At 42.1% G+C, this 24503-nt stretch overlaps 2 protein-coding genes across 4 annotated transcripts in view; one reads left to right on the top strand and one right to left on the bottom strand.

Annotated features, from left to right (window-relative positions):
• Window positions 1-2002: 2002 nt before the first annotated feature.
• ABCG8 (ATP binding cassette subfamily G member 8) lies at window positions 2003-23375 on the bottom strand. Of its 2 annotated transcripts, none has more exons than XM_027903586.1 (14): window positions 23057-23375; window positions 21543-21647; window positions 20649-20805; window positions 18484-18722; window positions 17970-18102; window positions 16630-16899; window positions 14567-14732; window positions 14382-14474; window positions 13863-14062; window positions 13659-13735; window positions 12036-12303; window positions 11344-11471; window positions 10658-10836; window positions 2003-2746 (listed from the first exon to the last, which is right to left on the bottom strand). In XM_027903586.1, the coding sequence occupies exons 1-13, from the start codon at window positions 23126-23128 to the stop codon at window positions 10699-10701; spliced, it is 2046 nt and encodes a 681-aa protein (XP_027759387.1). In that variant the 5' UTR covers window positions 23129-23375; the 3' UTR covers window positions 2003-2746; window positions 10658-10698. The 2 variants fall into 2 exon arrangements, with proteins under 2 accessions (XP_027759387.1, XP_027759389.1); XM_027903588.1 differs by having other exon boundaries at window positions 2004-2746; window positions 23078-23373.
• Window positions 23376-23536: 161 nt separating this feature from the next.
• The window catches only part of ABCG5 (ATP binding cassette subfamily G member 5), a 35130-nt gene continuing 34163 nt past the window's right edge, over window positions 23537-24503 (top strand). For both annotated transcript variants that reach the window (XM_027903590.1, XM_027903589.1), the window contains exons 1-2: window positions 23537-23693; window positions 24368-24489. In XM_027903590.1, coding sequence (XP_027759391.1) covers window positions 23551-23693; window positions 24368-24489 — 265 coding nt within the window. In that variant the 5' untranslated portion in view covers window positions 23537-23550. The remainder of the gene's footprint in view (window positions 23694-24367; window positions 24490-24503) is intronic.

Here is a 24503-nt window from a genome sequence, read left to right as displayed (position 1 = left end):
GCAGTGGATCAGGCACTGCACTCGTCAGTAGCCTGTGCTGTGACATCGACAGGTCATGTTTGCTGGCTGCTGCCCTCAGAGATAAAAAAGCAGCACACAAGGCTGCTGCCGGATGCATGGCTGTGTGTTGCCAGTGCCCATGATGGGGTCTGACTGCAGGATTGGTGTGAGTTAGCATTTGCCTTTTCTTTCTGGCTGGTTTCACTCGAATTCTACCAGAATCATGCCCTATAACTGAATCGTTGAAGTTGTGGAAATAGAAAGTAAATTTGATAGCCTGTAACTGAAAAATATAAATGACATTTTTTCAGCTCCAAAATTGCCATTTGAGTGTCCTCGTGGAAAGTTGTGGGCTGAGTGTGCCAGCTGCTGAGCTGGTTAAATGTCAGTGAGGTGCTGCAGGAGCATGAGACCGAACAGAACCAGGGTTTCATGGCAGCAATGACAGGGTAATAGGCAAAAGGACAAGCTGATCATTTGGGATCACATGGGAATTGCCCGGACCCATGCAGCTCTGTAGTATAAATGGGAAGGCAGAGATAATTCAAAGGATGGGCTGCTGTTGTGTGATACTACTTCTGATTCCCTGTTGGAGTAAATGTTTCATGTGCAGTTAAGGGATGATTACGCAGAGGAGTGCAGTCTCTCCTGTCTTTAAAATGTGGGCCAGTGAGGGATTTGTGCCACTCTGGGACACAATCATCTCAGTCTGAAACAAGGTTATACCGGGAAGGTTTTGCGGAATCGGCATTTGTGCCAACTCTTCAAGAACACGCTTGAAGTGATAATATTTCTTGTGCATTGGTGTGCTGAGACTCAGCCATTTCAAGCATGAAGAAAAGTGCAGTTTAGAAGGTTGGCATTTATTCACCAAATAAGTAGGCGGTTTCATTATTTCTTCATACTCAAAGAGAGAAACCTGCAACGTGACAAAATGGGGAATGGCAGCCTTGCGAACTTGTCATGGTGATTTACTGGTCCAGATACCAAACGTACTCTGTCACACTGACCATAGCATGCACCCCTCTAAAGCAGAATAGAATTATTTGCCACTGGCTAGTGGATAACTGGGATTGTGCGAGATCCAGACCAGGTGCGGTGTCTGAGATAGGAGCTTGCCTTTCCAGAGGCCTCCGTGGGAAGCTGAGGGCCTGCTGACATGAAATGACCTGACATGTTACTGTAGAAAGCAAATTGTGGGAGTGTGTGTGTGTTTGCATAATCATGTGTCTTGATTGGGCTTGAGAGGACTGGGAAAAGCTTGCTGCTTGGATTGAGATGACTTAATCCCACTTCTGTGCCCTGCGCCACGTTATGGACTTGCCTCTTCCCCCGCTCCCCTTGAGGAAGGGGCAGGAAGAGGAGACTTTTTGAGGTTTCAAGATCAACATGGGGAAAGTTTCCTTGTGAACTACCAATATAGTCATTTTGCAGCATGATAATTACGTGCTGTAGTTTTATGCTTATCTACTGAAACAATTCGTTCAACTCGTTGTCTCCTGAGACCCTTTTCTGTGGCAAGAACTGTAGCTTGGTAGGTTTGTAGCTGTCTTTAGACTTCCCTAATATGTACCCACTGTTGAAAATGGAGTAGCTGAATGCATTGTGTCTCTGGCAGTGAGAGTCGTGGTGTTTTTACAGATTGAATGCCTGGGTCAGCAGGATTCCAGCTGAGGTTTACATGACGAGGGAGGATCATAACCATGCAGGTAGAATCACGAGTGCACATATTGACAGAGAAGTAGACTGGTAGTGCATTCACCAGGGTACTACTGTATTTATTGCTTTTCTTGAACGTGTTATGCTTCTGGGCTCCCCAGGAACGCAGCAGAGGAGAAAGTGACAGAAGTGATGGATGTGACCAGGAGGTCTTGCCGTTCAATGTGAGAAATTAGTCAGCATCTAGAAGGAATGTCCAATTTCCTGCACCAGTTTAGTGTTACTGTAAAGGTGAAAAAGGTAAACATGAAAGAAAAAGCTGTGACTGTCATTGAATTTAGCCCTTTTTAAAGCAAAGATTTCTCTGTATTTCTTAAAATTATTCTCATAATTTCTGTGTAAAATCAACTGCCAAAAGATATTTCCTTTCCAGAATGGCTTCAGCCTCTGGTGGTTTGCCAGTGCTTCTATGAACCAGTAATCAGAAGAAACTGAATATCCTTTTAAGTCAGTGGCTCCAACTGAGACTGCAGTTCAATCCGAGGGCATCTTTCGAAGTGTGAGTATGTAGATCCTCAGCTACAGAAGCAAAATGCTGGGTTTCCCATTAGATATGGAAATAAGAGCAGATATGGAAGTTTGAGGTTTGAGTTTTCTCTACTGTTTCCTGTAATTAAGAAAATGAGATAATAGAAACTGTCTAATGCAGTGCCTGCTATAGACGGGGGTTCCACATTGATCTACTTTTAGATAAAGCTATTAATGCAAGGTTTCTCTCTGATACTCCTAAACCTCTATATTGCAGTTGGCTGATGCTTCGCAATTTCTCACGTGATTACCCTTGAACACCATGATAAAGCAGTGGTATTTGTAGAACTGAGATTGTCTGCAACAGATCTCAGTGTAGCTCTGTGTTTCTCTTAAATTTCCCTCAGCTGCAAGTGCCAATGAACTCAAGGTTCAGAAAGCAGCAAACCTCAGTCTCTCACAGTCATGAGTCTTGACAATCAACAGCAAGTTTAATTCTTGGTTTTGCAAGTAGTTTGCATCTGCTGTTCTTCCCATAGTCCATGAAACCAGGGCAGATCTGAAAGGTGGAGTTGTAGATAAGAGATGAGGGGAAGAGTAAAGGGTGGACTTTAAGACAGAAAACAGTTTGGGCTGGAGAGAAAGCAGGTGGGTGTGGACAGGACAAAGTCATCCTGACCAACCTCCTTTGAGGCCGGCAAAGGCAACTCTGAAATGCTTCTTGGGTTCTGGATTTTTATTTATGGGAGATGGGCTGGGAAGAATGGTTGCCAAAGTATAGGACCACTGCAGAGGAACTCTGAAGGGATGGGAAGTATGGGCAAAGTACTGAAGTGGGAAGGATGGGTGTTGGTACTGTGGGTCTCATTTAGGACAAGTCCAGCAGCTTCATTGAGACGCTTTAGGCCTGGTCAGATTGGGAGGGAAGGACCATGAGGGGTCCAGGAGGAGCCCTCAGCTTGTTGGCTGCTGTGGTCGATGACGCATCACCAAGGATCTTTGCCTTTCTTATGACTCCCGCTGTCTCCTCTTCAACCATTTCTCCTTGAGGTTTGCTGGAGAAGGCGGCAGTGGCAGCAGCAAGGACTGTAAGTGTGTGTTGTCTGCTAAGCCCAGCTCAGTGAAGGACAAGGCCTGAAGGACTGCTCAGAGCTGCTGAGCCAAGCCTGATCCTAAGTGAAGGAACAGGAGCATCTTCATGTGCCACAAATACCAAAGGAAGCAGCCTCTTCAACTTCTCCTCAAATTCAAAAGCAGCTGTTAGGAGTAAGTACGTTGTTAGTGTAATTTGGGGTGGTTCTAAAATCCTGAATACAGGACAGTGTGTGGCATTGGGGCCATCACCATTTCTTTGCATGTTCTGATACTGAGATTGCAGCCTGAGGTGAGGTTGTAACTGCAGCAGTTGTCAGGTTGCTGAGCCCACTACCTAGCCATATTCTGAAAACCTTTCTGCCTAAACCAAAAATGTATCATACAGTTGCCCTTGTTACTTGCAGAATTCCCTGGGATTTCCCTCGCATTAGTTTAGCTGGTAGCTCGAACAGTCTGTGTGTGTAAAGCTTGATCATCTCTAGCAATTGTCCATTTTTAGAGCACTCGGAACCCTTTGTAAATAAAATTACACTCTAAAAATTAGAAATACGATAGAAAGCATATGCTCATTGGAAAATCCATTAGGAGCCGTATATCTGTAGACTGCTTAAACAAGGTTTTTGCTTTTCTTTATGATATTGTTGACACAGCCTGTATTTCAAACATTAATGTTCAGAGAGAGCATTCCACACCTGGTTAACTGTTCAGCATTCCAGGGAGGAGGAAAAAACTGATCAAGTGTGATATCTGGAAATAAATATGTTTATAATGTGAAAATAATTATTTTGAACCCTTAAGTTTTCCATCTTTTTTTGTATTTTTAATGACAGCTGTATTTTTTTCAGCGCCTATAGTACATATAAAATATTGTGCTCCAATTGTTTTTATGCCCAGGAATACAATTTCTGTATTTGAGTGTCTTTCTCACTGTCATCAATAACATAAATTTGTCTAAATTCAGCAAGTAAAAACAAGGTTGAAAACTATGTTTTATACCACTAGCTGCAGGGGGCATAAAATTACGGTAATTTGTGGCTTTACTGTTGTCAGTCACGTTCAGGGGTTTTTTCCAGTGGAAATTTATCACGCGCCTGTCACTGAACATACTACAGAGCTTCAAGGCGTTCTTCTAATACAAAGGCACTTAGAAATTCCCTAGGAAGTACATAAAGCTAAAAACACTCATTCACTTTTCTTTTGTCTTGCCTTCAGAAGGGACAAACCTGGAGCAAGTTTGTCCAAAGCGTTGTGCTTAGCTCTGCTGTGACCAGGCAGCACGCTCCTCTTGGCAACAACAATACCTGGACAAAATGCCTTGTGACATGAGTATTTGTAGGAGTTGTGGGGAAAGGTGGGAAGCAGGTACAGCTTGTGGCGAGGGTGGCCAGAGCCAATGTGCAGAGGATTACTGTGGGACTGGTGGGACAGGGATGGCTTTTAGACTGTTCCCACAGGCCTGAAATGCCCTTGTGGCTCCGCAGGGAATGGCAACACGTGCCCCTATTCCTAGGAATTACACTCCAAAAAGTTGATTAAATGATTCTGTGAAGTGGATGATAAAAGAGCAAAGAAGTTGTTGGTGTTCTGCCTTTCTCAGCTGAGATCAGAGTCTCTTCGGGTGATGGCTACCACATGTTTGTCCTCCAGCTTACCCACCTGAAAATCCAGCACCTGCCTTGTGTAGCATAACATCCAGAACCTGGTGGCAGCTAATAAGGGCAGCACATGTCTCATTTTTCAGAGTTTTCATTTTGTGTACCACATTTTGCTGCTGCCTGGTTTGGAACTCCCATTTTTTGGCTTCATGCCTTTCCTCCCTCAGTTGAAGCGCTGCCACAAAGCGATTAGCTATTTTTAACTAAGTGTCGTAGAAGATTTGGGGTGTTTGTTAGGGATAATACTCAGTCCTTTTAGGGCAGTCTTCTCAGCATCATGACTTGAATTATGAGAAGGACAACGTTTACTTGTGTCAGGCTGGAGCTGCTGGGGGAGGCTACACAGGCCTTCTGACTTTCTCAGTAGAACACGAAGGGTTTTTTTATTTTCAAGAAGTTTTTGTTGTTTTTTTAAGCTCTTTCCCCAGTCCCCAGTAAATGAAAGTCTTGAAGGTTGGTGATGTTACCTGTTACCTCGTACAGTTGTATATTGTTGCAAGGCACTGAGAGTTTATTGAAAATTTCCTGTTCTGTGCATTTTGGTTTTGACAATTTGTAAATGTTCATAGATTTCCAATTGCTCTGAATTCGCTTGAAAATTTGGGTTAATTTGCTTGTTTACAAAATACAGATTTTTTTTTTCTTTTTTTTTGAGGCTAGTGGCATTGCTTGTTTACTCACCATGTTGTTCTGGCCAGTACCTTAACATTTGTGCCTCTAAACCCACTTGTTAGACATGAAAAAAGATTGTGTTGGGCAGAAACAGTACTGAGATATGCTGGGAATCTTAGCAAACTCTGATCAGGTTCTTAAAGAGGAGCAAAAGGTACAAATGCGTCGCTATGGAAGAAGCTGGTTTGGGAGCCATGGTGTGAGGACTGAGGGGTTAAAGTTGCAGGTTTTTAGCACTGGAAGCATTATAAGTATCTAATTGTGACCATGAAAGCAAAATAATGCCAACAAAATTTGCAATTCAAAATAACCTTTAAGTTTGATTTAATGACAAAATAAGTGTCAGCAAACAGTTTTATAATTAATTATATAAATTGGCAACAGCACTTCTATAAATTATGGATCTGAATTGCTTTTTAAATATTCCCTAAAAAGAATAAAAATAAAAGCAATCATAGGCATTAGTTGTGTGTGTATATACATATGTATGTAATCCATTCATGCAGATACCTCTACATCTACGTATTAATGTGAGCACAGACTCATATATATGCTTTCTAAAGCTCATCAGTTCTTAAAAGGGTTAAGCAGTTTTAAAATTACCTCAACCCACTGCTTAAACATTGTTGCCTTAATTAATAGCTGCTAACATATGAAGGGCTTGTCTTGGCTCTCCGAGTATTAAGGCAAAAAAAAAAGGCAGCATGTCACAGAGCTCTGTGTACACTGTTTCTTGTCTACTGCCATTAAAATTAATCATTGTGGCTAAAACCTGAAAGGTTTGTTATTTCTGGTACAAGTGGACATACCAACACCTGCGATTTCTTACCCAAAGGATCTCCATGTATACTGTATTGTCTGTGATTTATTTTTTAAAGGAATTTCATGGAGTGTTATTGAAAGGAATGGCTATTGATACTTGTTACTTATTTAGCATTTCTCAACGGATTTTGCAATCAACAAATATGGGGCGAAACAGCTACTTATTAATTTAGCTTAGCCATAATGAAAGCTAGTCCTTTCCCAAGGACGAGTTAAAAGTATTTTGGAGGACTGCCACTGCCCACAAGCCAGTATGTAGAGCAGTGTTTCTGTAATCCATTTTCCAGTGCTAAAAAAGTTTGCTCATTTGCCAAGTGGAGAGACTGCATAAACTTGGAGGGGAAACTGGGGAAGATCTTCCTACCTCTGCCTGTATATTAAAGACTTAAGTAATAATGACAAATTTGTCTTACCTGTTTCTTTATGGATCAGATACCGCCTCTAGAGGTATTGTAACAACACACAGTTCTGTTGTCCAGAGAGTACTTTATAGTATTTATGTAATCAGGAAAGAATTTTTTTTTTTTTTGGTTCTAAATTTGGTGAATTTTCCTTACAAATACTATTTTTGCTTATATTTGATAATCCCACTCCCCAGTCTGACGTGTCTGCAGACTGACGCCCCATAGCCTGTTGCAGTTTTGTTGTGCCCTGGGCGGTTCAAACAGTAGCTGGACAAAACAACTTGGAAACCGTGTGACAAATTAAATGTGGTGCCATTTCAAAACCGGTTTTACACCGACCCGCCTGCAGGAGACCATGACTTACAGCTGAGGAGATCCTTTCTGAAGCTGGTCAGGGAGGATACAGGGAGAGCAAAGACAGCACTGGGTAAACCCTTGGGATGGTGGCATTGTTGGGCTAGAGAGCAGTGCTCTGCTCGAGTGGCATATCTGCCTTAACCACATTGCTAAAGTTGGTTACAGACTGAATGTTGTGTGTGGAACAGGCAGTACAGTGAGTTTTGGGCAGTGTCTTTCTTGTGTTCTGTACTGTTGAGATTGTACAGGTAGTGCAGACAGGAGGGCACAGGGAGCTGCTGCTGATAGAGGCCAGTCAGAGGAAAAAAAACGGCTGTTCTGAAACCTGGAGAGCAAAGCTGTGCTGAAATTCAGTGATGACTTTTAGCCTCGGTGTCGTGGTTTAACTCCAGCCATTAGCCAAGCACTATGCAGCCACTGGCTCGCTTCCCCACCAGCAGGACTGGGGGGAGAACTGGAAGGGCAAAAGCCAGAAAACTCATGGGCTGAGATAATGACAGTTTAATAAGGAAAGCAAAGGCCATGTACACAAGCAAAGCAAAAGAATTAATTTACTGTTTCCCATAGGCAGGCAGGTGTTCAGCCATCTACAGGGGAGCAGGGCCCCATCATGTGTAATGGTTACTTGGGAAGACAAAATGCCCTCACTTCCTCCTTCTTTCCTCCAGCTTTATATACTGAGCATGATGTCATATGGTATGGAATACTCTTACAGTCAGTTCGGGTCACCTCTTCTGCTTGTGTCTCCTTCCAGCCTCTCATGCATTCCCAGCTTCCTTGCCAGCATGTCAGTACGAAAAGCAGAAAAGGCCTTGGCTCTGTGTAAGCCCAGCTCAGCAATAACAAAAACATCTCTATGTTATCAACCCTGTGTACAGCACAAATCCCAAACACAGCCTCATACCAGCCACTGTGAAGAAAATTAACTCTACCCCAGCTGAAACCAGCACACTTGATTAGAACTCTTGGGAAGGTTTCTGTTGCCTCGCTGACCGTTTGATTTTGCAGCAGCAGCAGCAGCAGGTCCACTCTGGAAGTGTGAGTAGTGGCCAGAGCATACAGCATGAGCTTCACTGGCTGAGAGGTGCATAATTCCCCTAAACCTGCACTACCTGCAACTCCTGGTAGCGCGAGTGGGGCAGGTTGTGTGTCATCCACCCACTCTTCCCTGTGCTCCTCTCCATACACAGCCCCACAGCATGCTATTGTTAGGCGTGAACGCTAATTGCTGGTATTTCAAGGCTCCTACCTTCTTATTGCTAAAGCCTGTAACAATAATCACAGCCTATATTCCCCATCTCTCGGCATCAAGGAAACAAGATATGATCACAGGCAGTGTGCTAATGTAATTGTAGTATATAGAATATGAGCTTTTTCTGTGTAAACAGAGGCCTGGCCACCTCCTATGATAGCTCTTCCTCCACTCCACGCGCTGGCTGTTCCCCGGCTCACTGCTCAAGTCCCCATTATGTATACATCTACCCTTGTCATAACACCACCTCTGAAACACTCACACCGTTTGGTCCTGCTGCATAATGTTAAGAGGGTGGAATTTTAAATTGAAAAAGGCTGTTTAAGTAATGTCAGCAGCCTGACTAATTTCACAAAAGGAAGGAAATTCAAAGTTAAGGCTATGGTATATTCTTATCTAGATGCCTGAAGATTTCTGTGCGTGACAATATGCCCCTAAAATTCAGAGCTGTCCCTTATGTCTTTAATTTCTCCCATTGTGTCTCTCCTTTTTTTTTATTAAACATCAAGGTGAATTCACAACAGAGAGTCAGCCTAGAATTTAATCCTCTAAATACCTTGAAAATAGAGGTTTAGACTAGAAGTACCAATATATACCCTTAAAACTTCAGTGTAATATAAAAGAGATTCTAATCACAACAGATCATTACAAAGAAGAGTAAACCATTTAAAAAAAAAAGTGTCTTAAATATAATAAAAAGGAATAATTAAGAATCAAATAGGAAGCTGCTATTCTGACAATTTAATGATGCTGAATTGGACTGAAAGAATTGGCTTTGCCATTAAAAGGCAATGAAAATCTGATAATTTCAAAATGGCACTGAGATCAGATCAAGTGGGTTTTTTTGAAACCAAATGCAGCAGAACCGGAAAGATATGGTAGGATTTGCCTTAGAAGAACCTTGGAGTGTTTTGGATTCCTACTGCTGCCTAAGGCTGAAGATCTTACTTTATCAGACCTGCTTAATATCTTTAGACCGAGGTCTTCCTGGGAATATGTTACCTCGTGGCATCTGTGGAAAGTAATGTGGCAGTCCTGACTGCCAAATTGAATAATAAAATATGGATGTTCTTTCATTCTTAATTCTTTAAAAAAAGCCAAACCAAGCCTTGGGATTTATGTAACAGTATCTGGGGCATTATAGCCGATTACAGGAGGAGTTTTCCACTGTGAGCAACATGTAAAGGAAAGTCAAGTAGTCCATTTGCTTTGGGTTTCTGTATAGAGGAACAGAGATGTGCATCTAAACATTTAAAAGCAGCAAGCTAATCTTATAAAGTGCTCACAGCAACTGTACACCTAATGTGTACATGCACTTACCATCACTGTGTGTGAGCTACGGCCATTTATTTACTGATATTCATTTTCTGTGAGTATAACTAGGTGCACAGTTGCAAGCATTTAATAGATTGCATTGTTAGGTTTTTAATTACTCAGGGGCAGGTTGGTATTTTCTACCTGAGAACCTGAGGAAGCAAACTTGGTGAATTGCTGTGATTTGTACTGCCATGGAGAAAGATGTCGTTAATAACAATCAATTAGTATGTATTTACACTGTAAAAATGAATCCAAGAAGGTGAGATAATTTTATTGTTATCATATCTACAGTGAGCAAATACCCATTTTGGGCATCATCAGCATCTAACTGGAACACAAAGGCAAAGTTTTAAAATACACAAGCAATTAGAAACAACACAGAGTAGTTAACAGTTGTATTTTCCATCCTTGCACATGTTCTCCTGGAGCAGCTGTGAAATCTTCTGGTTTGCTTTCCTCTGTGCTGTGTTTGTGAGTGCTGAATGTCATACATGCCACAGAAAGTAGTGTTCTGATCCTCTTCTCTCGCGGTTCTCTGAATTAAATACGTGATCAGTATATGTTCAAACATTATGTACTAAAACATCAGCTATTACCATGTGCAGCGGGTCCTTAAAAATCGGTGGCCCGCAGCTCAGAACATGTGGAGAACTCACAGGTGCCTTGTCACCTGTGAAATCCGTGTGTCAAGCGAACAAAAAAGCCCAAAGCCCACCCCAAACCCCCAGCCCAGGCTGAAGCCGCGGTCCGTGTTGGGCTCTGCGGGGAGCGCTCCCGCATCCCGACTCCTGGGGTTCTGCTGCCATCCTGTGGCAGCCGCGCTGCCGCCGCCCGCCTCTTCCCCTGGGCGGCTGCCGGGGAGGGGGGGACCAAAATTGGGCTCGTTCTTCCCCTGCCTTCCTGCAAGGGACGCGGTCACCTGCTGCCGCCTCTGCTGTTACCAGTCTTGGGTTGATTTCTGCTTGATGAAGCGCAGAGATAAATAGTATAAAAGCAGGAAGCTGCAAATGATACCGATGAGGACGAGGTAGCTCACGTAGAGAGGATGGGAGTCCATGTCCAGAGAGTGAATGATCTGTAATGACCAATAACACGAAATTGGGAAAAGGCACAACATTTTCATGCTGGATCTGTGAATTGTGTTTTACATGTGAGCTCCCCTGGCTCATGCCATCTTTTCCCCTTGGTTTCCAGCTGGGTGTAGCTTTTGGGGTGCTTTGGTAGTGGGTTGCAGCTACCCTGTTCCTATTTCAGAGGAGCACAGTTCAGCTCCTGAACAATTTCAGCAAGTGCATAGTTGGGGCTTGTGTAGAAAATAGTGGCCCACGATTATTTGCCTTTTTTTTTTTTTCCTTATTTTTTTTCCTCTTTCATTGAAAGAAAGTCGTATGACTGACTGCTATAGGGACATCTTTAAGGACAAACTTACAATATACCAAGTGTAACACGACTTCGTGCACTGATTTGGCATTTGCCAAATTTGAGGCCTACAACATTTAAATGCCATTTAAATATGACAGGCATATAAATGGCATTCCACCTGGTTATCAAATGTTTGTAACAGTTTTTGTAACTGACTTACAAATTTCCCTGGTATTTTAAAAGTAGTGTTTCCAACGGTCATTTCATATGTGTGGTCAGTGAACTGAATTTGCATCATTCCTTGAAAATTCCATCTGAGGAAAGAGATTTTAGAAACCCAAAAAGGAACTGGAAAAAAAAAAAAAAAACACAAACAGAATGAAAGAAATGGATACACATACACAAAACTTGAGACCTCAAAAACTGCTGTGCTGCTGCCAAATACAGCAGGTTTGTCTCATTTGTTGACAGCCAGAGGCTGTAAACATGTAGGAGTTTATTATTGGACAAAATAGCAGATATACTTTATGTTGTTACATGGAGATGGGAAGTGAGGAGTGAGATAATATCCATATCCATCAAACTCCTACTGTCAGCCAAGTCTTCCTGGAGCTCCATCTTCATCTTTTGAATACAATTCTTTTTACTGAAAAGTTTGGCAACCACTTAATAATCAAACCTTTCTCTAGTCTCTAGTGCTTTTTTGACCAAACTTCCTGTTCCCTCATTTTCAGATGGAGAAACTTATACGGAATGAATTATCTGACTCCACTGTCACCATCCAAGAAGATAATTGCAAAGGTATGAGCAAAGCTAAGTTTTCCTGCACAGCTCTGCAGCATCTCAACAACTAGTCACTGATGAAAGCCATCGATGTTTCAGTTTGGAGGGATGGTGGGAACTTCGTCTCACCTGTCCAGAGACTTTCCAGGCTTATCACAAAACCACCACTCAGGTAGAAGGATGTGAAAAGGACGTTCCCAAGGAAGGCTGAGAGCTGCAAGGTCGGCAGCAGCGCTGCCACCCAGAGTGCCATGGCACGGGCACTGTACACAGCCAGCCACACCGAGACAAAGTTCAGCAGGAAATGCATTGGTTCAGGGATGAGGTTTGCCAGCCAGTAGATGGGAACTCCATAAATTATAACAAAAGCACAGTGTTCTGGGAGCTCCCCCAAAATCTGTTCAGGGAGAAGAAAAAAAAAAAAAATAAAAAAAGAGAATGAGTTGAATGATAATTACAAAACCACATGAGATGTGCCTTAATGTACTTACAGACTTCTTATAAAAACTCTGGGAAATACTCCCTTAGAACGCAATCCTCTGCCTGTTAGGGGTTAACAGTGACATGCAAGACCAATCCACAGCAGAAACTGAAATCCACGCTAATTTTTTCTCCAGTTGTGACATTGCTTGTAACTAATTGTTAAATGGAGAGGACTCTTGTTTTAGGTTAGAGGTCTTGTTTTGTTACTGTTTGGGCAGTTTCTAAGAATTGAAGAGGCTTTCCCTGAGAACTGGTGTGCTTGTTAACAGCGATACTGTGACTGACTCATGGCTAATGTACGTTTTGCCCCAATTTGGTTGAACCTAATGTGAGATCACATTTGAGACAAATTTGGCTGTTGGTCCATTCCCTACCTTGTCCCAAAGGCAGTCCAGATAGCAGCTTAATTTGTTGTAAAACAAAGGCATAAATAGGATTTTCTCAAATATCTGAAGAGTCTATAGAGAGCATTAGTTCTTCCTAAGAGGGTTGCTACTATCCTGTAATACTAAGGTTGTAACAAATTACATCGATTTCTCTGTGAATAATGTGCAATCTTTGTGACACAATGCAAAGAATATTTTTCTCTGGCAACCACTAATAAGCATTTAAAATCTTGTGCAGAAATGGAAACCTAAATTACAGATGCCATGGCAGGCAGAACTCATCTAACAGCGGCAACATCACAAAGAAGAGATTATTCTAAACCCTTGTGAAAAAGAGAATGCAATTTTTTAAAAAAAAGTTCTAAATTTAATTCCAGAAACTCTGGCTCTTTATGCACTTAATACAGTTTTTTTTATCTCTGACCAGCACAGGCCGAAACAACAACTGGAAACAACAGTTTGTAATTTCTGTTTTACCTTTGCTTTAGCTTTTGATGCAAATATTTTGTTTTGCAGATCAAGACACATAAGCAAACTTTCAGAGGTGCTTCAGTGAATTATGCAGGTATATGAAATTGCCTAAACCCCCAGATTTGAGTTTGAGATTTCTTAAATTTTGGCCAAACAGCCCAGGGAAAGGTTCTTCTTTGGCTTCTCGGGTGTGGGATCTCAGCCATGACTTATGGCAACAGATCTAAAGTAGTGTGAGGTTTAATCTATTAATGCCAAGGAAGCAAGAACGATAGCCTTAGCCAGCAGACACAAAAGAACAACATCTGATATGAATGTGATTGTTTATACAACAAGTCTTTGATTTGCTTGTGTTTTTTTTTTTAAATGTTCAAGGCAGCTGTTTGTATTTCCTGGCAACAAAACCAATTACCTTAGCAAAGAAGTATGGGCTGACAGAGTACATTCCACCTTCCAAGTCATGATAAAGCATTGCTCTTTCTGAATGGCCTGCGGAGGAGGAAAAAACCAGATTGTTTTAGGCCTTGAGTTGTATTAATAAGTTTAATTTTTTCATTAATTTAGGAATCTTCTGATTTTGATTGCTTATAATGTTTACAAGAAAACCGACACTTACATTTGGCTATAACATCCAAAATTATTGTGAATGGGATTAGGGCACCTATCATGTACAGCAGTGCTGTTGTGTCACGAATAGAGAGTCCATCTTTGTCATGGCCATAGTACAAAAATCCAATTAATAATGACATAAGAAGGGCCTCAAATCCATGGATTAATAACGTTGAGAGGTCTCTGAAGTCATTGGAGACTTGACGACTAGGAAAACAACAACATCGACCGTAAGATATAGTATTTAATAATGCCAGTCATGTTCAGAGACATTGCCCCAAACACTGTTAAAATCAATTCATGGAACTTGCTGACTTTGACTGTGATTGAAGTTGGGCTGCCTCTTTCTGTAAAGGCTTTTCCCTCATCAAAGCTATGAGCCATCAGTAGCCACTGAGTATTTCAGGTCTGAAATGCCGACAGCTTGAAGGAAGGCAATAGGTGTGGGACACTTTGTGCTTCTTTCTTATGATTTAGAATACAAATGGGCATGATACATAACTGTTTATGCTGAAGATAAGTTTACCTTAATAATACAGTGAACTGCTTTAAGGCTCCTGGTAACTGATCACTGGAATGGTGAGGCATGTTGATAGCCTCCTCTGAATTTAAATGCGACCTGTCCAAAAGAAAAAGAGAAAAAAAAATATTGAAATTAGCACAGGCTGTAGCTGGTGTCTCAGATCCCCTGTATGACACTCTTTTCTTTACCTCTGCTGGCCGACTGTGGTCACAACATTGTCTCCTTCAGTAACTTTCCATAAGAAATCATCAAAATGTTTGACTTTTTCTAGGAACAAGTTGGCAAGGGTATTTGCTCTTTTTCGGCTTTCCATCTCCTTTTCTGCAGTTTGTTTATCGATACTGGTCAAATCAACTGCAAGACATCACTTGATGTAAGTCCATATGCTGTAGAAGTGATAACTTTATGATGTGCTTAGAATCAGGGATTTCAATGTGAACAGATAGTACAACCTGTGTACATGCATCGACTTACAATAGTTAAAACTTTATTAGTTACTTTAGGTAGTCAGAGATGATTATTCATGTGTATGCTTCTTACCCCGTCATTCCATGAATCACTGAGAGATTACATAATTGCTTATTATAATATTATAAACTCTATTTCAGATTTGTCAAAATTTCATAGTGCCTTGAGAGGAGTGCTGGGAAAAAAACCCATTTGACTTTCCTTCCTGGCATGTAGGTATTTACAATCTTTTATGTGACTTTGACTTAAATCACATGTTTCTTTCTTCATCTCCAAAATTACAGTTATCATCTTATTTGTATCTTATGGAGGTGCCATAAACTTTACCGGATACTGAAAAAGTCCAAAAGGAGTATTATCTAAGGATAACATAGAGAGAGAGTAGAGACTTAGCATTATTTTTTTACTTAACAAAATGATTTTTTAAAAAATCTAAACTTATATTAATATTTTACCATGTTGACCTTCAGTGTAGAGTGACAGTGCTGCATGTTTTGCAGATGGTTTCAGAGAGAGCTATTGCTGCACACTTCCTGATTCCTTGCATTGGGCTGATCATCTCTGTTCAGCCACCCCTTAGCAGGAGTCCACCAGAAATTACTTCAGTCTGCCCTGTCTTCAATTCTACAATGGTTTCCTGTTTTTCTACCAGACACACAGTCAGCATTTGTGTGTTTCCATCACATGCTCCTTCTCCCTGTGGATCCTCTGCCACCCTGTCCTATTTCCACCTTCCTGCTGCCCATATTTCTTTTCTCTTCCTATGTGTGCTGACTCTGCATCCTGCTAAAAGATCCTCCCTCTCTCATCCCTCCCTACCTCCATGTCATAGGCGTTTGTAACCGCAGGCAGCAGCTACAAGTTTCTCCAGGACTGTCTCTCCATTCCCCTACAGGGGTGCTCAAGCCTTCCTTGAGGCTGTCCTTGGCTCTGAACTCTGATTGTGACAAAGGTCTTTTTGCAGGGCTTGACACCGAGTTCAACTTCTGTTTATCTCTGCCCAGCTGACTTTGCCTGCCACATAGGCACAGCTGAAGGGGTTACTGCAGAGCACTGAGGCTGTCTGTACTCCAGGGCTGAAAAGGTTACTCCAGAGCACTGGTGTGTCTGTATGAGGTTTCGTGGCCAACTTGAGTGCAAAGACCTAAGTGCTGCAACTGAACCAGCCTCTGGTAAGAGATTCCTGCCCATTAGATTAACGGGGCCAGATTCCCTTTCCACGTTGCAAAAAAAACAGAAGAAGAATGGATTTGAAACCGTGTAAATTTTCTTTGAGGAGTAAAAGGATTGCCTTTTTGGGTTAGCTTTTTCTCCCTTCCGGTGTGCTCTGTTGGGCAGCACTTCTCTTTCCCATTTACTGTTCCAGGTGCATATTGTTGCTCGCTCTGGGGAAACTAGCTCCTACATTTCGTGATTGAGAAGTCAGAGAACTGGCTACAGAAAGCAATTCATCTGTGTCTTTCTCAGTCAGAGTAAAAGTTTTAACCAGCTAAAACATGAGGTTAAGTGCGCTAAACATGTGGAGGAGTTGCTATACCTGACAGGGTTAGAAGGAGGATATTTTTTAAAAATTGATTTTATCCATACCTCTTGTTTCTCTTACATTTCCTGTACTGAGAAATAAGGATCTCATTAAAACCAGAACTTGCTGCAATATTGATTTGAGTCAGTTATAAGGCGTTTCTAAGACAGTTATTGTCCATAAAAATCAATGTTAGCTAGACACTTATGAAAGCAAATAATTTCCAGTAACTTTTTTTTTATGACAGTGCTTGATACTGACCATAGAAATCCGCAGGATTGCTGTATCTTGGGCAGGGATAGCCTAGTTCTGTGAAATACTGGACCATGTCTCTGGCTGTTCCACAATAGGCAGTGAGTCCAGAAGTCATCAGAAGAACTAAATCAAACAGTTGGAAGATATCTGACCGAGGCTGATGAAGTGAAAGAAGAACCAATCTGTTTCCCCTGGCCAGTCTGGATAATGTTATCACAAGGTTATGTGCAGTAAAACTGTCCAGTCCAGATGTGGGTTCATCAAGTATGAGTATTCCTGCCAAAGACAATAAGTTTAGCTGTGGAAAGCAGCATGTTTGATTTAGAAAATGTGTTCTAAATGAAATGGTGCTAGTGCATGAAATATCACTGATTATTTTTAAATTTAAAGGAAAAAAATTATAGTCTTTTACTTCAGTACCAGTGCATTTATTTCTGAGCATCACTTCTTATAAAATAAAAAGTCATCTGCTTTCTCCATAATCACAAAAATATATTCCTATACAAGCAAAAGTTGTTCAAATCCACTTCCCAGTGAAAAAAATTATGTCAAATCTTGCTTAACAAGAGGCTCAGTCAAGGTTAGTAGTGCTTTTGATATATATGAGGTCAGATAGGGGATTCAATCCTGGAAAATCAGCTGTGGATTTAGCCTCATGTTTTGTTTCTGCTAAAGACAATGGAAGTTTCTAGTTCACCTGCTGCATGAGCCAGCCACGTCAGTGAGCTGCACAAGACTGCAAGGACTGACTATACAGACAAGAAAATTACCTTCCCTGTGAATTCTGCACATGTAAATGGGGGCTGGGTCAGAGGAAAGGAAAACAATCTCCATGTTACAATAGGCCAGCAGCCTTCCAAAGTAACTTGTGGCATGTGGTCAGATAAAAAACAAACGAGATATGCACAGACCAGAGCACTGCCTGAGGGTAATGTCAGGCAACTTTCTTGTCAGGGTGGGTGAGAGTGGGAGGTGAAGGCTCCCAGGAGGACTCTGCATTGGCCTACCTCCGATTTTCCATTGGCAAAGGTGACAGAAACGCAAGTGGGCCAACTGCTAAAAACCACTCTGTTTACCGAATTATTGCTGTAATAATCACAGTGTTATCTGTGATCAGCACTGATCTCAATTTGCGCAAATGGACCAGCACTCAGTCACTGTGTCTGACTGTGCTGTGGAGAGGTAACCTCTGGCAGAGGGTGCTGCCAGGTTTAGTGTTCTGAGTATGAACTCCTCGAGCTGCCCCCAGGGCAGCTGTTCCCTGGAAGCTCCTACCTTCATTTGCTGCCCCATTATCCCCAGGTGGCCTGTGGTAGGCACGAGGAAGGTGTCGGGGTTTTGCTCACCCGGGTTCCAGAGCAGCTGCACGCCGATGCTCACCCTCCGCCTCTCGCCTCCCGAAACACCACGGAGGAACTCGTTCCCTACCCTGGTGTTTGCACACTGGCGCAAACGCAGCTCTGCTATAACATCTTCTACCTGGGGGATCCAAAGAGAGAAAGCAAGTGTTCATTTGGACACTCGTGCATGGATAAAACTGGTTAAAATTCGTCTGGATATTTCAGAGCTTATCTGATCAAGAGACACTCTTGATTTTAGAGATAACATTAAAAAAGACTCAGAGATCAAAAATTGAGTTCGTCTTTCAGCCTCTGTAATGCTTTCTCTAGATTGTCATTTTTTATGAGCTTCGGAACAATTGCTGGTTTCTATCTTGAAAGATGAAAAAGGTTTATAATTCATAATCTACATAAAAAAATACCAGATTAGCTGTTCTGACTCCAAACACACAGGATCTCTTGGATAATTCCTGTCAGACACATTTTTGACAACTTTACTTTTTTCCAACAGCTTAATTACCCTTTTTTTCCTTTGTGAGTCTGAAAAAAACTTCGGAAGGCGCAGTTTGGCAACGAACAATAGTGTTTCTCTGACAGTCAGGTGGGGGAGCAGTCGGTCATCCTGCCGCACGTGTGCTATGCATTTCCTAACAAGCTGGGGAGTGCTGGGTTTGTTGTTGATCAGGATTTGACCAGACTTGATTTTGCCTCCATGATCCCGGCAGGTTATCACATCAAGCAAGGATGTCTTTCCACCAGCTAGAAAAGTCAAAGTTGAAAATTAAATTAATTTCCAAGGGATCATTTTGAAAAGTGGTCTTGTCACAGACAGAGGACAGAAATTTTTGTTCCTTAGTGTCTCTTACACAACACTTCCTGCAGTTTTCCCAAATCCACGGAGTGGCTTTCAAATGGTCTTCAAAGAAAATAATGACTGTGAGCTCATGTTCAGGAAATCTGTCCCCTCTGGAATGGAGTATGGGGCTTTAACCCTTGTCATTTCTCAGCAGAACTGGGAGGTTGGGCATTGAGGGTAGCTCCATGAACACAAGAAGCAAGATCATTTTGGTTACCTCTCTTTCACTTTTAAAACATAGGTGACAGGTGGTGTCTTGCCCTGGCTGCAAGGCTGACATCCAAATCCTAAGCAAAAGCTTTCTTTGTGGAAGGATTTGTGAATTCAGATACATCAGCTGGATCAGCTGAACGACTAAGGTGTTGAATGATTATATAGACAATAAGAACCTTAATCATGAATGAAATAAGAATTATTATGACTTAAATAAGACAAAAAGACAGTTAAATAATTAAGAAAAGCTGGCTCATAATCAGAGGTAGGAAAAGTAAAACAATGAAAACAAAACCTGATTTGGAGTTAAATAGTAAATGAATTTTTCCTTTTTGCTGTATGATACTGTATGTAAACACACAGAGCTCTCTTATTATGATTAAATGTCATTTATTTCTAGTCTCCCTGTTGAAAGATTAACTCCACATTTGTTTCTTAATACATACATTTTAAAAAAAGAAACCCAGCCATCTGTAAACCACGTATCGCTCTGTTTAAGAGTGACATATTGATTGCCATTGACAATGTGAAACCCATCAGCGGTTTAATCCATTTTGTTAAGGCATTTGATGAAATAAATGATAAACAGCTTTTGAAAATAGTTTGACTAGTTTGCTGAAAGGTGTTTGTGCTCAGTGTATGTTATCTTACAAAGGTGCTATATCTATAACTTTGTATGTTATTTCATCACAAGCTTTTCCTTTTATTTTCAGGAGAATCTCTAAGGTACAGCTTCAGTTACATTAAGGATATATACTAAGGAAAAATTCCCATGGCAATAAGGAAGAAACACCTCTTTTTGTAGAAATAAAGTTAAAAGTTTTTGGCAAATATGCCTTGTCTTTGAGAGAGAGCATCTTCACTGAATCACTGAGATATATGAGTCTAGTTGGACACACAGCATGGAGGTTTTTCCCTCCGAAGTACTTTTTACTTCAATTTAACACAATCATGTGTCTACTTCTTATCTTCCTAGATGAGCTTAGCTCCATTAGACGACCTCACTGTGGAGAAGGTTACACCAGTCCCACCACAAAATGAAAGAAGAAAAGAAAAAGGCGTTGCAAAGCAGTGACCCCAAACAGCAGCGGAACTGTCTTTTCTTCTCTGTAAGTTACTCTTAATTAACCCAAATGCAATATTATGTCCTGTTAGAATTGTTTCGATCCAGAGGGAATTTCTGCTTACGGCTATGCAAGTTGGCACTGATCTTTCTGATGGGGTCTGTCCTCATTTGTCTGCCCTGTTTTCTGGGTAAGTCTGCAGTTGGCCTGTTTTGAATCTGAGCCATGAAGCTGATTCATGTCCAGCAGATCTGGGGCTGCAAGGCCACAGTTATAACAATACCCCACTACACCTCAGGAAACAAATAGCAAGTGTGTACAAGGCATAACAAAATCAGGTTTGAAAATCAGTTTTATACACCCGCCCTCCCCTGGTATCATTCTTTGTTTCCTCAAAGATCATGTCACTTAAAGATTGTATTTGAGTGACACATTGCCAGTAGTTTTTTTCTCAACTAGATTTTGACATTAAAAAAAACTGCAGAGTGTTGCTCTTGGCTGTGCACGTTTTATCTGAGAGTTGGTCATATCCTGAAATTTGTTTGCTCTTACCAGTGCTTCCTATAATAGCCAGCATCTGACCACTTTGAACTTTTAAATTCAGATTCTGGATTATTGACACACGAGAACGGGGATCTGATTTCCAGGTCCAGGGCATTTTCATCTGTGCAAGGTTTTCATACCAGGGAATCTGGGATGCTGTGTTAACCTAACAAAGAAATAAACAAGTCCCTTCAAGCAATAAACTATTTATCAACAAATATCTTCAAAGTTATGATGTTGCAAGCAAAGAATATTATTGTTAATCTTCAGAAATACATGGAAAGAAGTTCTTCTGCACTCATCTATGGGGTTTGTGTTTTGCTTCTCATTCTGTTAATCACTAAATCTATTTCTGTCCTCTGTTACTTTGGAAATTTATTGCTATTGTAAATTTTAAATGTTTAAAATTTTAATACAATTTGAAATTCCATTAAACTGAAAATTGTGAAATCTACTTCAGATGCCGTGGTGGCACAAAGGAGATGAAAAATTTCACGGTCCCTTGAAATCCTCCTTATTAGTCATCCTCTCTTTATCTCTTTCCACATACTCATTTTTGCCAGCAAGGGCTCCCAACATCCCTATCATGACAGAAAGTCCCTCTGCCCCAACCCTCAGAGGAATAATTTTGCTCAAGGCTGATAAAAAGCAGAGCTTAGAAACAGATCTTTCTTCCTGTCTTACCCCCTAGCTTTACTAAATGTATTTACAGTGGAGGGGTTAGTCTGCTGTCAGTATTGCAGCCAAGAGTATGATTCTACTCACAAAACCATGTATTTGACTCTGCAACAGTTGTGTGAATTTTTTCGACTTTGTTTGGCATTTCAAATGGCTTGTGTATAGAAACAGGCATTGCTGGATATGCTTCCTGCTGAAGGGAGGTATTTCAATGACAATTCTTACCTGGTAGTTGAGTTCTTTGACCTCCAGAACATTTGATTTTCCACTGTATGTGAAATACAGACTGTTATCTTCTTCAGAGATAAAAATAGTGTCCTGGGTCTTGGTCTGGAAAAGTTGTTAGGTGAATTACAACAGTTAATTACAATAACTAAAGTACTGTTAAAATCGGAGTTCAGAGAAGACGAAGCACAAAGGTAAATATATTTAGGAGATATAACAATATTATTGATGAATTACTGTAGTGCAAAAGTCTGAGGGGTTGAAATAAGTTATCTGTTATTTTTTAATCAGTGTGAAATGTACTTTGTTCTGGTGACATGTATGAGGGCCAAACATGCTGTGCTGTGCTTTTCTAGTTGATTTAAGTTTAAAAGTGGTCACTCAAAATGGAGATAAATGCCATGCCGCTATAAAGAGATTAGACTCTTTTTTTTCTTTTCTATTGAGGAAAAAAGATATACTGCTTCAGCAGTGTTAGTCTACTTGATCAAAATGGTGCATATAGTAATTCATAAGTTATGGCAGCTAAAAATTAAGGTTCACTGGAAGTATGCCTGTTATTGAATTCCACATGGACTCCTTAACTTGGAGAATTTGTGAACAAGTGGATATGCAACCACAAGTATATATTATTTAATATATATATTTCTCCTCTTTTGTTTTTTAAATTTACAGTTTGTCAACTGTGAAACTTAGTGTTCTGAGGTATCAGTTAAAATAACAAGAGTCTCTACTTGGCTTGGTTAACCTTTTGCATACAGCTGCAATTATGAAGTCGTTGCTCAGGCAGCTTTCTGACTTTGGGTTCAACTCCGTGTGCATGCCTGCAGTTTTTAGTCCAGACAGCCATATCTCTCCCACAGCCCTGTGCTTTTCTTACGGGTCAGACTCATTTCCTTGCCAATGCAAACGTACCTGTTCCCTCTTTAGCAGACCCTATCTATGCCTGTGGTATCTTTGGCAGCTGGTGACCACGATCTTATTGTGCACCACCTACCCTCACAGCAAACAAGGCTGATTAATCTTTTCAGTCTAGATACACAGCAGAAAGCAATGTCACATGTCAAGCAGCCTGAAAAGCCACATGAAAGCCCTCCAAACTCCCGCTGCTGCCAAAGCACTCGGTGCTCTTGCTTGTGTTGAACCTAATTTTTAAAAACAGATGCTCCCCAGCAAATGTGGGTATCAGTCTGAAGGCATGTCCTGGCAAAGCCAGTCCAGGCCATGCTCAGGGGCTTTCTCCTCCATCCACCTATTTGGATTTGGAGATCACCTCTCTCAGCCTCTCTAGCACTGTGGCACCTGAGCACTGGCCTCATCCCCACTGTGCTCTGGTGGGGGCTGTGGACACTTTCAGCTCCCCATTTCAGAGCTGGAGGAGTTGAGGGCTCACCAGCTGTGAAAGCCCCGTGGGAAGGCTGCCTGCCTGCCTCTCCCAGCTCCCAGCAAGCACTGTAGCTGCAGAACAGCTGAGCCCATCAGGTCCCTCCCCACTCCCTGCAGGTCTCACTCCCTGGCAAGCCCTCGCATGTCACCTGGCTCCAGCCGGTATCGTCCAGAGAGACATTTTCGGTGGTTTCCTTCATCACGGTGGTGGAAGGTCTCACTCCTTGCAGTGGTTTGACTCTTCCCTTTGAAAGAAATCCTTCTCCTCTTGGTTTGGAACTCGGTCCTTTCCAGGCACCTTCACCGCAGCACCATATCTCCTGGTGTGCTGTGTGTCTGCAGCTGGCGTGACCCCGTGGACAGGGAAATATTCCCCTCCTCTGGGACAGTAACAGCTCGGGCTAAAGGTACATCAGATAGCGGCTTCAGCTGATCGCTGATCACTTGTTCGCAGGAAAAAGAAAGGACCGGGAGCCCCTCTGGTTTCTTTGACGTGGCAAGTGCTGGGGGCAGCGACCTGCTCTGACCCTGGGGCAGAGGGGGCTGCCCCTGGCCTGGCGCTGCTGGAGGCATGGTGGTGGCAGCGCCGGGCACCCGGCCAGAGGCTTGAGGAAGGGAGGCTATGGAGCCCCAGCACCTGAGAATGTCGGGCAGAGCGTCTCCTGCCCTGGAAAAGAGCAGCATCATTGGGCAGACAGGCGAGGCGAAGACTGGGACGCAGCCGTCCGACAGCATCAGTGTCCAGGGTGTCTCCTACACCGTCAGGTAGGGCTGGGGAGGGCAGTACGGAGGGCCCCTGCCTGCCAAGAGCTGCTCCAACCCCAGGGACTGCGGGAAGCGGGGCTGGCGCTGGCGGTCTGTGGGCTTGGCTTCAGCCCAGTCCGAGGGGGAGGGATGTTTCCAGGCTGCCCACCTCATGGCACTGGGACATCTGCCACAGGGGCAGAGCTCACGGCCCGAGGGAGGCACAGCCGGCCTGTCCTCTGGGGGGCTCACCCATTCTCCCTCAGACGTCTCTGGAGGACGTGTGCTAGAGGAGATTTCCAAAGATTGTGCCCTTTCCCACTGCCCTTCTTGCTGCTGCCAGAAGGATAACATAGGCCCTAAGTATATGGCCGGGTGGATTAGTTGCTGGCAAACATCGTCAACAAATAAAGCCACAGTTCAAGTTTGCCCCTTTGGTTGTAGTCCAAAAGCCTCTTAGCAATTATTCTGAAAAATGTGTTCAGACCTCATTTTATCTTGCAGATAATGCTGAAATTAAAAAGTTAAAGCCTGGGGAGGGGAAGGGAGAAAATATTTTGATTTTTATTTTTTCCATATCTTTAAATCCTTGCAGGCTCCCATCCCACATGCAAGTAGCTATAAACCATTCACTTGCTTTATGGTAGATTTTTAAGTATTCTCTCTTTAATTTTTATTGATGTTTGTTTTCCAAGAGAACGTGTTGGCCCATGGTGGAACTTTTCTTTATATTGTAAAAAATGGACCCGGCAAATACTTAAGGATGTTTCTTTTCACATAGAGAGTGGCCAGATTATGGGGATTTTAGGAAATTCTGGTAAGTTGTTCCAG

Source organism: Empidonax traillii, unplaced genomic scaffold, assembly GCF_003031625.1.
Source record: "Empidonax traillii isolate 1590-97213 ecotype Southwest subspecies unplaced genomic scaffold, ASM303162v1 scaffold984:size454904, whole genome shotgun sequence".
Classification (NCBI taxonomy): Eukaryota; Metazoa; Chordata; class Aves; order Passeriformes; family Tyrannidae; genus Empidonax; species Empidonax traillii.
Note: the sequence above shows the minus strand (reverse complement) of the source record. Positions and strands in the feature narration are given on the sequence as shown.

Excerpts from the sequence above, each read along its gene's own strand:
- ABCG8 (XM_027903586.1), bottom strand. The coding sequence starts at position 23,128 with ATGAAGGAAACCACCGAAAATGTCTCTCTGGACGATACCGGCTGGAGC. Across the intron at positions 14,733-16,629 it reads CAATCCTGCGGATTTCTATG|TTGATTTGACCAGTATCGAT; the intron begins GTCAGTATCAAG and ends GATGTCTTGCAG. Across the intron at positions 14,063-14,381 it reads CAGTTCACTGTATTATTAAG|TCGTCAAGTCTCCAATGACT; the intron begins GTAAACTTATCT and ends TTGTTTTCCTAG.